The sequence below is a fragment of the Sphaeramia orbicularis genome, chromosome 4 (assembly GCF_902148855.1).
Source record: "Sphaeramia orbicularis chromosome 4, fSphaOr1.1, whole genome shotgun sequence".
In the NCBI taxonomy this organism is placed as follows: Eukaryota; Metazoa; Chordata; class Actinopteri; order Kurtiformes; family Apogonidae; genus Sphaeramia; species Sphaeramia orbicularis.
In genome coordinates this window covers 34,140,644-34,157,537 of record NC_043960.1, presented here as the reverse complement: position 1 = coordinate 34,157,537, position 16,894 = coordinate 34,140,644, and the positions used below count along the sequence as shown (strand labels likewise).

Here is a 16,894-nt window from a genome sequence, read left to right as displayed (position 1 = left end):
TGTAGGACCGTCTTTAGTGTGAAGCTACAAGCAAATCAATAGGAGAATGAAATTAGCTATAATTTCCATAATAAAATGTTTTATTAAAATTAACTGAGGTGAAAAAATAGTTGTTTACTTCAAATCTGTGGTTGATTTTAATGAGACTGAGCGCACTTGAAAATTTTGCTCTAAATTCAGGATCTGATGACACGTGTAGTGACATTGGCTACGTTCAGACACCAGGCAAATGTGCCCCAAATCTGATTTTCTTGCCCATATGTGACCTGTATCCAAACTGTTAAAGACAGTTTGAACAGCACAAATCCCGATTTTTTAAAAATCCGACCCAGGTCACTTTCATGTGTGGTCCTAAATCTAATATGTATCTAATATTTTGCTATGCGACTTCAGTCTGAACAGCCAGGTCACATTTATCCAGCCTTTACGTCACTGAAATGCGACAGTGCATGCTGTGTGGTCAAGTATTACTTCAGGGCCTCTTTTACGCATGCCAGCCACTTCAGGGTCGCATTCAGTTCATACTCAAAATTGATAAAAGTCACATTTAATGTGTAATATGAACGAGCACACACACAAAAAAAATCAGATTTCACCAAAAACTCCAAATTGTGCATTAAGACCTGCTGTCTGAATGTAACCTTAGTGATGATTCTGGATCCGCATGGTTTTATGTCACATTTAGTAGGGTTGTGGTCCATCTGGAACCTCGGTAAAGATGAGACTAGAAATAACTGCTCTCACTCAGTGGAAACGCTGAAAAGGCTGTGCCGAGTGGAAGTGAGCTGAGCTGATAATGTCAGAGAAAAAGCTGCGTAAGAACAATTGTTAAAGATTAGTTCTATCTCCCAATTTAGACCTAATGTCAGATTATTCTGCTAGTGGTGTGTACACACTAGAGGACAGAGAGGTAAACTCTGAATTGTATCTGTCAATGTCCTGTACCAGGCAATTACGCTATCCAAGCTTGTATTATTGATACGCATCTCCTGTGTAATTCTTCTAGTGTCTCCAGAGTTTTCATTTGTCTCTCTCCAGTATATTTCTACACCTCCTAACACATAATTCTCTATCCTTAAACCCTGAATTAGCTCAAATTCTGGCTATAGATGTATTTTTACATATATCACGTAGCATGGGGTCCATGTGACTGCTGCCGGGGGGCTGCTTCACAGATTTCCCCTGAACGTCAGCGCAGTTGTTCTCCATCCTGACAACTGCGTCTTCCCCCGTTACCCTTAGATCAGTAACACTGAAGCAAGTGACACATCTTTCCCCTTAGGAAAAAAAGGCTTCATTTGCCTCTTACCGCTCTGAAAGGAGACTGCGGGTGGTAGTGTGGGTGTAGGGGGTGGGTGGGTGGGAGCACTTCAGCAGGCAATGGATGAGAAGACATTTACTGTACGTGCTGAGATTCCACGGCCAGTGGGTGCCTGTGTGTGTACGGGTATGTGGAGTGAAAACACGCCATTGTGAGTGAAATCCCAGACTGTACAGAGTCACTTCTGTTTTAGGGCATGAATAATTAATGTGGAACATGCAGAGATTCTGCTGTATTGTTCGGGGAATGAAATGCAGGATTGTTAGAGCAGGAATGGAGGTGTATTATTGATCCTTGCACCCTGTGAAATAGAGGATGCTGATGTATCAGTCTTACCCTTGCAGAGTGATGCACTGTCTGGAGCTCTCCATCCAGCTTCCACTCAGCATGGCTCGGAAGTACTGAGAGCGTGCACACAGGATTGCCCTAGAAACCCAATAAAGCAGGCAGTTGCATGTCAGATCCACCCACCATTTTAATATTTCACATGTCATCTGGCAGCCCTGTGTGTACTTAAGTGGCTTTGAAGTGACAAGGAGGAGGACAAAATTTATAGTGTGTGTACTATAGTCTCTGGAGACTGTTTATGTGTCTCCCAACCTCTCAAGATTGTACTGTCACTGATATGAAAATATACTGCCATGGAGGTGTTGAGGCTATTTACTACATTAAAGGAGTAGTCTGGAACAATTCTTTTTACATCATAATGTCTTACGATCGGGCATAAAACAATTAAAACTATCAATTAAATCCACAGTATGTAGCATTTCAATTTTAAAATATATGAACATGGCCAGGCCTGTGTTATACAGTACCAAGTTGTTTTTCCTTCAAAGCCAAAATTAGAAATGTGACCACCAGTGCCTTGGACTACGACATGTCATATTCATGCATGAGCCTACCATGGAGCACTGAAGTTCATTAGAAATTAAACATCAGCAAGTTCTTATTTATAACTCTATTTTTGGTTTGCTTCATTCTTATCAAAAAATCTAAAAAGAGTGCTGAGTTGCTGTCGTGAGTCCCATGACTTTTTCATACCATGTGTCCCCAAGGCCCAAATTGACCCAAGAAAAATGGTGTTTAAGTCTCTTTGCTTTGCTTGAAATGAAAAATAACCTTAACACTAGGAAGCTGCTTCAGATGCTTTTAAACTGATGCTAAATGACATCTGCCAGTGTATGTTTTACCTGATTCATCTGCATAATCATATAGATTATATAGAAATCACATAGATTAAAAAACATATTGATTTGTGACAAATATTTGGTGGATACATATGGTATTTTATGTTGTTTTTTTTTACCAGGAAATTCTTATAATACAGGTCCTGCTCTCAAGGACTTTTGCCGTTTAGACACAGGTTTAATATAAAAAGTAACATATTAGAGAAAAAGCCGGAGGGCAATATTACATTAAACTGATACATTAGAGGCCAGGAGCCTCAGGGTGACAACTGCAGCAGCTACTGTAACACAGGACTGTCATACAGATCACTGCTGCAGAACAACTAAAAAATAGCCCTGCATCTTGTCTCTGTCGAGCTTTCGCTAGCTGCCTGCTCCCCTGAGCGTAAGCTGGGAGAAACCTGTCTCCATGGTTACCAGCAGCTACTACTGCCTCTGCATCACGCACTGACCACCGATTTCTGCATCTCAGTCGTGACCTCCAGCTGGAGTGTTGCACATGGGTTAAATGTAGTGGTGATGTAGTGTGTTAATGAATATGTGCAGTAGTGTTTTATTTTCTGGATGTACTGATTAAACATAAACAGCTCTACCTGTGGCAGGAGAAGACCTGCTCTGACACTTGGATGGTGATGTCGCACTGCTCGGCCCTCTGGTACAGATCCAGCAAGTCAGCTCCGAGGCCTGATGCTGCCTCAAGAACAACAGCACCTGGGCAGAGGTTTAGATGAATGAGGAAGGAGAGGATGAAGAGACTGATGGAGTGTGTTTTGGTGTGTATAAGCCTTTTGTGGTTTTGTATATGTGAAAAAGGTCGCAGCTTTTCTGAAGAACAAATTGATCTCCCATTTTCTATAATAACCACGCTACAATTAGCAATAACAGCGACAGGGATCCAATGCGATTAGCTCTTAAGTGGATTATGGCTGAGATAACACGATGTGAGGATGAGGACAGGGGGCAGATGAATGTTCACATAACCTAGAATAAACCGTTGACCAAAAAGCGTGTTGATCCGTTCACCTGAGTCAGTGGAGTTATGAAGGTCTGCAGGGTCAGGAACAGACATTGTGCTTTGGGGTGCTGAACCCTCCGTGTCTGGGATTATTTTACCACTGCGCATGCTCTGCTCAGCCGTGTACACTCGCCTGTAGGGGAGAAACTCTGAAAGGTTAATTTAAACTGTGCCTGTACCATTTACATCCATTTAAATTAAAAAAAACATATTTAATGCACTGTGATTTCACTGACAAAGTAGACGACCACAACCTGAGCTGCATAGGAGTTTCTCTGCTCATAGACTCTTTTTTCATAATGTTACAACTCCAAATAAGAAAAAGCTTGCGACACAGTGGAAAATGCAGCTAAAAACACAAAGGATGGGTTTCTGACTGCATTTTGCATTGTTTTTCATTGCATACCATTTGACAGCAAGTATTGAATATTTTTTGTCTGTCAGTACATCCACTTCTGCATTTCAGATCTGTAACACATTCCAAAAAAAATGTTCGGATGGGGTACCAATAACAAGGTAAAAATGAAAAAGAAAAAAAAAAAAAAATCATGGACCAAAATACACATTTCAGCTTCACAATGGTCCCATGCCTATGAGCACTGAGAGGCTGTCAACACTTCCAGACTCTGTTAACATAACACTTCTTCCACAGTAGCGTCAACTGGCATTTGTAGATGCAAACATATTGTCGTATTTGACAAGGGTTTGCCAAAGTAATCCTGGTCAATGTGGTTCAGTCACTTATAGGTTAATGCTGCACTAATGTCTGCAGTGGAGGGTGTTTACCTTGGGCTTGCATCCTTGAACACAGAAATACACTGAGATGTGTTCAACACCATAGAGCACAAAATATCCATATTTCTTCTTATCTGTCTTTGAGGTACATTACTTTTAATCTTTTAATTGATTTTCTCACTATTTGAAGGCAAAGTAGTGATCATCCGCCCATCTTTGCTCCTGATGCTGCAGGCGTGAATGGCATGAATGGATATTTGTTTATAATCAAATGAAGCTGAATTAAACTGAATTTACTATTGTTATGTGTATTTCTCATACCATCCCAACATCTAAATATCCCAAATAAAATGCCATCTTGTCATATAGTGTGTTGAAGCAGGGCTGGGAATCAAACCTCTGGACACAATTCTGGACACTGAACAAAATATGTCAGCAGAAGAAGAACTACAGTCAACAAGTGAAAAAGTATGCAGAGGCTACTAATACTCCTGTCTGATTACATAACACTTTGCCCTTCCTGCTCACGGATACCCTGCCTTCCCAGGGATTAATTTTGAGTCTTAATATTCAATCTTTTTAAAAACTTTTCAAAACTTTGTAAAAAAAAAATTTGCAAAAAAATTGCAAAAAATTGAGAGAATGGCACATGTAAAGAACATGTGTGAAATTTTCAAGAATTTGTGAAAAAAAGATAAAAGAACATGTCTGTGAAATTTGAAAAGAACTGGGTGAATAGTGTCTGAGAAATGGAATGGACAAAAATCTCGGACAGCCAGAATTCCTGGTATATCTGCCCTCTGGGGTGGGCAGGGTATAAAAAGCTATTTAGTTTTAGACCATGATGCATCATGGTTGTTCTCAGAACAAGTCTAAAATGCAGCAGCCAAATAATTTTCTGGCACAGCATAACGCAAAATCATTGTTCGGGCCCAGTGCACTTGGATAAGTTTTGCTTTTAAATGTCTGGATGTGTGTACTTTTTATTTGCTCTAGCTTTCAAATTTTGGTACACACATATGGCCATACTTATGGTCCAAAATGACATTAAAAAAAAATTTAAATAGGTATATATAAGGTAAAATGTTGGAACCCAGACAGTTTCTAAAACTTCTGAAAACCTAAAGAAAACTCAGATACAGTTACTACTCAGAACTTTACATTTGATAGAGATTTTGTTTAAGCAAACTTGCTGTGACTGTAAATGCTTGTAAAAGTTTGTTTGATGTTTGCCAACATAAGCTACATTTTGTAGTTTTTGCAGAAAAGGAACAGAAAAACCTGATGCTAATTCTGATACTGGGGTAAACCAAATTCTGAATTCCATATACATCATTTTGGCAGATTTAGGACAAACATTCAATGAAATCCAGCTTTAGGAGGCAATATTCATTACTTTGGCAAAAGTGGCCCAAATCTTTGTGCTCATACTGGAGTCAGATCTGTTTTTTAGCTGACAGCATCAACAGCACAAATCACATGGAATCTGACTTTTTCAATTCAGATTTGGGCGACTTCAGTATGTGGTTCTAAATCCAATGCTGGTCTGATGTTTCTCAGTCTGACCCTTTATATGAGGATTCATGTGAATTCATGTCAGTCTAGACCCATAACGGTTGTATTTCTATGCTGGCAGGAGTCACTTTGTCAATACAAACATGGAAAACAGCTGCCATAGGTGTTTGGTCAGGATGTATAGTATAAGAACCACTGTGTTTAAAAAGAAATGGACATGACTAACATTTGGTTTACTTCCTTCTCATCTTTATAATTTATACACAAGTGTATCACTGAACCTAAACACTGACACAGTTAACGTCATGTTTATTTTCATATGTGGGTCTGTACAGGACTGGAACCACTTCACACTGTCCAATGTTGGCCCAACTTAGAAATATATACAGCCAAATCATTAGATATTAATAATAAATCCAAACTTAGCATCGAAGCCTGTAGTGTCGTTGAACCCAACCCTCCTTAGCAAATTCTTTAATTTTTAAATGACAGTTCATCCTCTTAAATCAACTTTTTGGTCACCACAGAAATGTCTGGCAAGTGCTAAAAAGATCTGACAAGAAGACGACCTAGTATTACCACCCCTCTGCTTCAGATCTCACTTCTTGCAGCAGCAGTGGGATATATTTGTGTTTTTTAAATTGAGCATAAGGATGAAGTAACCTGTGCAAAATTAGCCAAAGCAGACATGACAACTGAAGCAGGATCTTGAGTAATGAGATCTAAAGCACACAGTTACAGGAAAAGCTGTTTAATAAGGCGCAGCATCTAGCATCTTTAATCAGCTGGAGAACTGTCACAATGTTTCAGCACCTTATTAAGAACAGCGCACTGCAGATCTTATATTAGCTGCACCTGGGTTGCACTTTTTCTTGACAACAGACTGAACAACAGACTTTAATAAGATTTCATTTTTATGCAAAAGCTTATTACTTTTGAGTAAACAAAAGGATAACAATATAACCCTATAAACAGTCCCTTCTAACAGTGTTGCCACCACAGTAAATAATCATCTCTAATCATTCTCTGCATTTTCAACTCGAGCTTTAAAAACTTGTCACATAGACAACTGAGTCAGAATTTACACCAACTGTTGTCTCCATTGTTATCAAACAAGGACGACTCTTTGGACTTATTATCTGCTAACAACACACAAGAGTCAGTGGATCAGAGACACCACATTGTAAAGCCTTCATAAACCAGGACCAGTTGACAACTACAAGTGGACGAGAGCTACTGTGAAAACTACAGCAGAAGATAATGAACACTTTGGAAATTAACACTTAAAACAAGATGTGCAACATATTATTTAACAGCTGCAGAGATGCTGCTGCTCTTTGACACCAAACATACAAATCTTGCAGGTTAAAGATGGTGTGACTGGTGCCCTCTGCCAGAGAGACACTGAAACTGCACACTAGACACCACACCAGCAGGGTTTACATTAGCCATCATTATGCAAGAACTAAATAATCTCCATGACCTTTCACAAGTGCATGAACAAAGGTTTATTCTTATATGAAAACTAAATGGTCACTTTTTTATTCTCAGATTGTCATAATCAGACCACAAACACTTAAAATGCTGAAAAAACAAAGAAACTAATAAGGATTGTAATCACACAGATCCAAAATCAGGCGAAACGTAATGTTCTTAGTCAAACAATAACAAAAAGACATTCCAGAACCTAATCCTCTACAAAACAACAGAAAACCTTGACTCTATTTTTTGTTTTTATCTTCAGTATCCTGATCTAAATATGACCGGTCTGGTCTCTTGTACAGAGGAAATACTGAGAGGACATTTTAACAGCTGGTACCGGTCAGTATCAGCTGAACTTTGGGCAAATAGTTAATATTAGGTTTCTTATTGGAAAACACTGGTATTGAGGCAAAATTATGCAAAGACAAAAATACAGAAATGCCCCCACCTAAATTTTTTAGTTCAGTCCCTCATTTATTGATGTATTGCTTTAAGTTTGATATTCACAAATTCAGATTTATTTAGTACGTTATTACTCCCACCAGTCAGTTTTGGATCTACATGTGTTTTCAGTGTCTACACTTTTTGGAGGTGGGGTGAGATGATATCAGCCCTTTAACCCTCAAAAACCTAAACAGCCGCTGTCAACCAAAATCATCTACTGGTCAAAAATGTTTAATAACTTCTGAAACACTATTCAGATCAATACAATTAAATATATTTAGCTAAAATTCTGTTTCTCAGCTTTTCGTCGTTATCAAATATGACCCATTTGGACATTCAGAGGCTCCATAGTGAACATGGAAACACCGTCATCATCTTCTATGACACTCATTCACCAATAAAACCCATGCAGTTTGACAAATGACAGTGGTTGTAGACACTCATTATGTTCAGTTAATGATATATTTTTCTGAAAAAGCTACTTTTTCTTCTGTGCTTGGACATAACCTCTGAATTTGCTCTGAACTTTTATGAACATCTACACGATGAGTAAATTAAACAGAAAATACATATTTTCTACTGAAAAAACACACTACAGTACAATGCAGAGATAATATAATAATTAATACTGATAGATCACTCATGAAAGGTGAAATATACAGAAGACTTTGTTTGGAAGTCACCACAAAAATACATCTCAGTCTTTAAGGATCATCTTTTTGGAGCTTTTCCTAATCCAAACTATCATTAATATATTGGCCTTTACAAACCTACCACTGGTCGGCCACAAGTCTCTTGCCTTGTAAATTTCATCAAAGACAAAATTCAAGGATTCAAACTCAGCAGAGATGAAAATGGTGACAAAGTATGGAGTAATTTCACTATCAAAAGTACGAGGGCGCAACTTACAAAGAAACGAGCGTAAAAAAACTGAAACTGAAGAGGTAAAAATAATATTGTGGAGAGTAAAATAATTATTGTGGACACATAAAAAAATGAGAGGGCACACGCAATTATAATGCTCGCTCACTTTTGTAAAATCACCTTGCACTTTCTGATTTCCACACTCGCTTCTGCTCTCGATTCTGTTTTCTGCTCAGTTTTATGTTCTCCTCACTCTCGATTCTTCACTAAGCTACACTTTCCAATTTTACTGGGAATGACGTCATGAATTGAGACTCGACTAGACGATCAATGATCGCTACCTGGGACCTGGGTTCAACAGTGTGTCTGAGCCAAAATCTATATTTGGAGGATGAGCACTATGTGAAGCTGTGGCATCTGGAGAAAATGTGAGGCTTTTAGTCCGTCAACTAGCAAATATTGATGCTCATGTACAATGAATGTGACACAAAGACCTCCTTTAACTGATTATTATTTAAATTGGCTAACGTTACTATTTTAGTGAGACATTCAGTAGTATGTGTCTAAATACTTAAAAGACTGGTAGCGTTAGCTAGCATCAATCAGCAGTCAAGTGACAGGTCATTGTACTGGCTGCTAAAAGTGTCTTCCTATAAAACACACATGTGCAGTTGCCACTACTTCCCTCATCATGCCCTGGGACAAATGAAAACAAAGTCAGTGTTGCCATCTCACTGATCTGCACCAAACCCTTATTTGCTGTAAAGATTTTTGAAAGACATTTAGTGGATTTGATTGAGCCCATTTGACATTTCTTTCAATTATTTATAGTAACCGCCTAGGTGGAAAGAGTACAGAAATATGCTACTCAAGTAAAAGTACTACTACTTTGGTGAAATTTTAGGTAGGTACAAGTAAAAGTACTGGTCTAAATAAGTACTCAAAGAAAAGTAAAAAGTACCTTGTTTAAAACTTACTGACATACTTTTTAAGAGGGTGAGGCTGTCACTTCAGTTCAATGTGTTCATTATTTGTCTATTTTATTCTGTATTTTGTTTATGTTTGTCTACTTTTTTCCTTATTTTGCTAAATTTTGTCTTTTTTATTTCTTATTTTGTTTATCTTTGTCTATTTTGTTGCTTATTTTGTTCACTTTTGTGTACAGTCTGTAAAATACCTTACTTTCCATATAAGCCACAACTTTTTTCTCGTTTTGAACCCTGCGGCTTATACAACGATGCAGCTCGAGTATAGATTTTTACAGGCTAACGGCCTCCAGGGGACGCTCTAGCAGGAAGCGCAAAAGCGAGACAGACAGGTGGGTCATTCCATAAAATTTCATCAAGTGGTCCCCACCTGACCCTCTCAGATTTTTCTAAATTTTTACATACTTCTAGTACATTATATATGATGGAAAAATCCAAAATTTCAAGGCTTAATTGCAAATAGTTCCAAAGCTATTTTAGCCATAAATGGCTAAACTATGGGGGCGAAAACGTCCATATTTAATTTGAACATTTAACATAGAAGGATTTATAGAAGCAAGCTGTGCCTGGTGTCAAAATTTAGGGCAATCCCTGTACTTTCACATGGTGTCTTTTACTTTTAAATTTTGACACAAAGCACAACTTGCTTCTATAAATCCTTCTATGTTAAATGTTCAAATTAAATATGGATGTTTTTGGCTAAAATATGGGATTTACAGAAGCAAGTTGTGCTTGGTGTCAAAATTTAGGGCAATTCCTGTACTTTCACATGGTGTCTTTTATTTTGTGATACTACCTATCCCACATGCTGATATTGACCTTTGAACCCGAAGGCCAGACAGATATTTTTGATTTTAAGTTGTTCATATATCATACATAACATAACATAGGACCTTCATTTTACACAGATCCATTCCCTAAGTAGCCAAGATATAGCACATAAAATTTCTAATGAATATGATGATTAGTTTTTGTGTAATGAGTGGCCAAATGTAGCATTTTAGAAGTTCGCGATGGATAAAATCTCAACTTTGTCATTCTCTGTAACATGCAATTATAAATTTTAAGTGAATATTTTCACATTGCTTAGGACTATAGATTCCTGTGAAATGATTCTGAAAATTTCAGACCTCTAGCTCTTGTTCAGAAGTTATAAAAGCCTGAAAATAGCCGAAAATTTCAAGTCTTCATTTTGGTCACAATTTTAGGGTACCCCCTACCTACTTCAAATGGTCATAACTTTGGAACTATTCACAATTAAGCCTTGAAATTTTGGATTTTCCCCTTGTATATAATGTTCTATAAGTATGTAAAAATTTAGAAAAATCTGAGAGGGTCAGGTGGGAAATTTTCTTAAAATCTGTTGATTTCATATGGAATGACCCAGGTGGAAGAGGTGATGTGAAGAGGAGAAGTTTTATGCTTAACTTTTAACAATCATTTTGCATGTCATGCACAAACCCTCATCATGGAAAACACACGAAGAAATGCATATGATGCAGCTTTTAAGTTAAGACCAATCGATGTGCCTGTCTAAGAAGGAAACAGAGCTGCTGCACGTAAGAGCCATTGAGAGCGACAACAGAAGACAGCCTGAGAAGGTGTGTGACGGAGCCTTTCTGAGGCTGTTCAACTCCTACACTGAAGAAGACGACTTCAGTGGTTTCAGTGCGCAGAAGGAGATGAAGACAGTGATCAATGACTTTTTTGGATTTTTTAACCAGCCATGTTACTGCCATTTTACTGCCATGTTACAGGTGCTGTACTGTATGTAAAAAAGCAGTGAAGGCATGGAAATAAATATTTAAAAAACCTTTCTGTTTATTATCTTTCTGTGAAAATATCTCATGTTACTTGGTGGACACATCCGGCTTATAGTCAGGTGCGCCTTATATTCAGGTGTGGCTTATAGCCCGGAAAGTACGGTATGTGGTTTATGAACTATTTTTTAATTCAGGCCAAATTTTTTCTAAAACTCAGTCACAGATATGATTTAAAATGTAGTTTAGTACCAATAATTACAAAAACATACTTAACAAAAAGTAAAATTACACATTCCTAAAATTACTTTAAAAAGTACAAGTACAGAAAAACCAACACAATTACAGTAACATGAGTAAATATAATTTGTTACTTTCCACTTCTGAGTATCTTACATGGTGAATGTAAAAGTATCACAAACACAGTATACTGGCAGCAGAGCAGACTCTTTAATATCTACATCCATCTACATTTTATAAGAAGACACTTTTAGCAACCAGTACAATGACCTGTCACTTGACTGCTGATTGTTGCTAGCTAACGCTACCAATCTTTTAAGTATTTAGACTCATACCACTTAATGCCTCACTAAAATAGTAACGTTAGCCAATTTAAATAATAATCAGTTAAAGGAGGTCTTTGTGTTACATTCATTGTACATGAGCATCAATATTTGCTAGTTGACGGCCTAAAAGCCTCACATTTTCTCCAGATGGCACGGCTCCACATAGTTCTCATCCTCCAAATATAGATTTTGGCTCAGACACACTGTTGAACCCAGGTCCCAGGTAGCGATCGTTGATTGTCCAGTCGAGTCTTAATCTGTGACGTCATTCCCAGTAAAATTGGAAGCAAGTGTAGCTCAGTGAAGAATCAAGAGTGAAGAGAACATAAAACTGAGCAGAAAACAGAATAAAGAGCAAAGAGAGCAGAAGCGAGTGTGGAAATCAGAAAGCAAGAGGTGATTTTACAAAAGTGAGCGAGCATTATAATTGTGTGCGCCCTCTCACTTTTTTATGTGTCCACAATAATAATTTTACTCACCGCAATATTATTTTTACCTCTTCAGTTTCAGTTTTTACACTTGTTTCTATGCAAGTTGCGCCCTCCTACTTTTGATAGTAAAATCACTCCTTAACAAAGATGCTAAATCTTTCAGGAGGTCTGGGAACATGTTCCCCCTGAAGATACTGTGGATTTACGGTCAATTTTTTGCATTACGATACAGATGAACTTGACCCACTTCGATTCCCAAAAGCAGATTTTGCCAAAAGGTGAATTTTCTTCAAAAAAAATTAAATTCCATGAAAGTTTCAACTAGAAGGAACTTGTCACTTAGGTTTTTATTTCCAGAGATGGAATAAAAATTTCAAAAAGCTTAGAATAAAAAGGAGGGAAAAATGTGGGAAGAAAGATCACTAGTTACTACTGCCTACCTGATGAATTCTTTCAGGCCAGTGAGTTCATAACTGGGTATATGGACGGTGGTGGGGTCTTTGTGCGACTGTCCCTGTAGGAGATGAGGGGCTCTGGCCAAAAGTACAGCTCTGTGTGCTTGCAGTGATCCAGAGGCTGCACACAGACACACATCAGCCTCCAGCTCCTCCTGCAGCAGCCTGATGACAAAATAACATTTTAATACTGTATATTTGAATTACTTTATATGATGCTGAGTAGTTTAATCTATAATAATACATCATGGTCTATAAAATCATGTTTGTAGCGTCACTGTCCTTCATAACAGTGCATCTTCAAGCTAATTCAAGAGGGTGTATATGAGTTTATTAAGTTTAAGAAGGATATTTTTTAAGCCACAAAGGAACACTTCATCTTTCAGTTACTCTCAAACACTCAATATCAACCTATTTCTGAAGGAGATGAAAAATGAAGACGTATCTAAAGCTGTCAGATAAATGTAGTGAAGTAAAATTATACACAGTGATGGAAAAACATTTTGGACACTCCATGAATTTGTGATATATTGCATTACGAATCACCCTTTAGTCATTGAATTCTGCCAAGTACTGTTCCATTCTCCAAACCCACATGTTCCCTTCTGCACATGCTCTGTTCCGCCGAGATCAAAACTGGATGTTTCAGCAAAATAATGAAACACATACAGGGCATGACACGTTGAAACTGTAATGTAAACTGTAAGAATTTAGTTTTGTTATTTTTTCTTGTTAACAATAAATATTACAAATAATTTGCATTTGTTTGTGTCTGTTTGATGTAGCCACACCTATTGAAAGACAAAAAAAGAATTTGCTGCAAAATATTTCATGATAATATTAGACATTGTGTAAAATTTTAAGGGTGTCCGAAAACTTTAGCTGCATAAAATGGAAATGTTTCTGATTTGTTCTACTTTGTTGTGTTCCACCACAGGGAAATTCTGTGTGCCAACTAAAACAAGTTCTAGGAGGAACCGAGTTGGCAAAATGCTCATATTGAATGAAACTTAAACAGAAAAAAATCACCATACAAAACAGATAATAAAAAAAAAAAAAAAAAAAAAACCCTCTGAACTGCAGTGAGAAGTGTGAAATTCAAAGATGAATGTGATGGCCTATTTTTCCACTTCAGAGTAACACAAGCTCAGTCCTGGGGCAGTCCGTTTCTTCCTCCCAATCATTAGCTCCTGCCTCAGTGACTGATCTGGGTGACCCAGAATCAGTCAGCTTAAGGCCAAATGCTGGTGCTGTGTCCCGTTCGCTAAACCTCTGACTCTGTGAATTGATGAGGCACTCGTGCAACGACGAGACCCACTCACGCTCCTGCCCACTCGAACTCGCTGAACTGCTCTGAGACCATGTGAGCCAGATTCCTGTGGGTTTTAAGTCATCATTGATGTGACGTTTGATATTAAAGATGCATTGATCCCATTATTCAAGGGAAACTTTACCCTTGGCTACTGTGATACACTGTTACTTTATATGTTCAATTAATTCAAGTCCATAAGGTTGAAAAGTTTGTCTTAAACTGAGCTGTGCTGGAAGCAGATGGAGGAAGTTATTAAGATAAAAATGTCCAGTAAATTTACTCTATCCTCTTGAGACCGCATACAGTAATTTATTTCTGTCTGCTGTGGCAGACGATAGGTTTTTGCTTATTGCTTTCATACATGCCACTCCGAAAGGTCATATTGTCCTTCCAACTGGAGTTTGAAAACTACATCAACTTGTCGTAAGTTTCCAAACTTCTTCTGACCTGGATAAAATGGATGAGTGCACTGAGCCTAATGATGTTTGCCATCGTCCAAACCAATTATTGCAATTTATTGGTGAAGCAAGAGGAACACAGTGATATGGACAGGACATCAAATACAGAAATATTTACATAAACATATATGGTCAAGATTAAGGGATAAATAACCAAGAACAAATTAAAAAAACGGACTAATGGCCCTGTAGCTCACGGGTATGTTCCATCAAGAATCAATAACAAGTTGGATTTGTGAGGTTGTCAGGTTCTGCCACTATGTTAGAGTCCTGTCGTCTTGATGCAGGAGATCAATCTCCCAAATGACGTGGGTGGTACATTCACTGGAGGAGAACTCAACTAATTAAATGAAAGTCCATATATGACTTCCTATCAGTCCTCAATAGAAACTATATTGATATCTGTGACCACTTCTGTGTTCTAAGCCAGCAAAATATGCTCCATTATAAGTAAAGGCAAATTTTCTAGACATTGTAATATGGAAGCTACATATACAATTTGAATTGAATCTGGCCAGGAGTTTCATCAGAGAATTTGTTTGAAGAAATTGCTAACGAAGACAACACCGGACACAGCACCTTCACAATTGCACATGGCCTATTGGCCGATGAGCTAAATAAAGGAAATAAAACAGGACATTTCATTTTGGTGGTGATGTTAGAAGGAATCAGCTCTGGATGGACTACAGGAAAGGAGTCCAGGTTTTATGTAAGGAGATGACATTGTCTCTTGTGATGGCAGTGGTTTTTCTAGGTTTGTGTGATCTGTTAATAGGTTATGCCTGTGATGTATTAATAGTTTTATCCTACTATCTTGGCTATGGTTAATGGTATCAGAATGAAGGTCTGGACGTGTTTGGGGATGATAATTGGAGAAAGGTCACCTAAAAGAGCTGTGGAGGTTGAACAGCCCGGAAGACAGTTATATCCCCTGGCAAAGAAATTCTAACAATATATTTGAACCACAGTGAAATGCTTAATGAGGAAAAGTCATCAGAAACATGGTGCATGTAAACAAATGACAAACTGTACACAGTTAAATGTTTTTTTTAAAATGCTTATGTGAACTGTGCTTAATTATAATATTGTGTGTTTTTGTCTTTCTCTCAATAGACTGTACATATTTGTGGCATATTTACACACATTTAAGAGGAACAAAGTCCTGTTCTGTCTTTACAATGTTTTTGGTGCCTCAACATTTAAAGCAGTAACTTAAATCCTTAGATGCCAGACTTTATTAATACACACGTTTCTTTTATTTGTCTCTCCTTTCAGTCCAAATCAAATGACTAAATATAAATACAGATAGCCTGATGCTGTTTCACACAGCTATGGAACAAAGAAGACACTTTTCCAAGCTTCTGTGTTGAGTGCAGAGCAGTGGAGTCATATCTAAGGAAATATCTAAACATTTATTATGTGGGACTATGAAGGTCATAGGATGAAGTAGTTGCAACTGTTGAGGTGGAACTCTACACATGTAGGGAACCACTTCACTTCATAACTTACACAACTGTTTAATCTTGTAAAACCAGTCTCACTGAAAGCCTTACCCCAGTCCAGATAAAAACAAGAATATTCAAGTAAAGTAAATGTAATGAAACTAAAACTAAAAACATAAAATGTCAACAATTGTAAAACCAGCAGCTAAATGACAGGTTAAAAAAACAGTGCCTCGTTTCATAATAACAAGAATAACTCTATTCATTTACAGCCATGGTTCTTTATAGAAGATAGAAGCAGCATGAGCAGAGATAACAAATCAGCTGACTAGTCTCATCTCAAAGCTATTCTGATCAGACTTGAGACAAGAAACCTTGGATTGCATTGGCTTTTGTTATGGACATTTGATAGCGATCAGCATCTAACCCTAATCTCAGCAGACCACATCCTGTCATGGGCCTTACCTGTTAAGATCTGCAGACAAAGCAGATGATAGACATCTTTTCAGCTGCTCCTTGTACTTGCGCTCTTTGGCCTGGAAGTCTCTCGCGATCTCCGTGGTAATCATAGTTTATCTTGTTCTCTAAGACAAAGATGAGATAGGAGTTAATGTCTCAGGAAAGAGGAGAGCAATTCAAGAAAAAAACCATGGCATGGAATGAAAACACTTTTCAAGAGGTTAAATGAGACCAGTTCTGTAAAAGTGTGACAAATACCCCTGCTGGGATACTGTACTATTTCTGATTATGATGCAAGCTTCACCTGATTGCCTCTACTGTATGCGGTGTAATATCCTCTTTCGCCACACACATTCATTCATGTTTATCCGCCCTAGCACTGCAGAGAGGCGCTGTTTCACCAACACGACAGAACCAATGACAAATTGATATGTCCGCGACAATGAAATAGACACAAAATTA

General features: G+C 37.8%; 1 protein-coding gene across 3 annotated transcripts in view; it reads right to left on the bottom strand.

The window, feature by feature from the left end:
• Positions 1-16,894, bottom strand: part of btbd8 (BTB domain containing 8) — a 38,071-nt gene that overhangs the window by 20,661 nt on the left and 516 nt on the right. For all 3 annotated transcript variants that reach the window (XM_030131582.1, XM_030131584.1, XM_030131583.1), the window contains exons 2-6: positions 16,439-16,557; positions 12,747-12,926; positions 3,532-3,656; positions 3,102-3,219; positions 1,658-1,747 (exon numbers count right to left, since the gene is read on the bottom strand). In XM_030131582.1, the coding sequence (XP_029987442.1) occupies positions 1,658-1,747; positions 3,102-3,219; positions 3,532-3,656; positions 12,747-12,926; positions 16,439-16,542 (617 nt within the window). In that variant the 5' untranslated portion in view covers positions 16,543-16,557. The remainder of the gene's footprint in view (positions 1-1,657; positions 1,748-3,101; positions 3,220-3,531; positions 3,657-12,746; positions 12,927-16,438; positions 16,558-16,894) is intronic.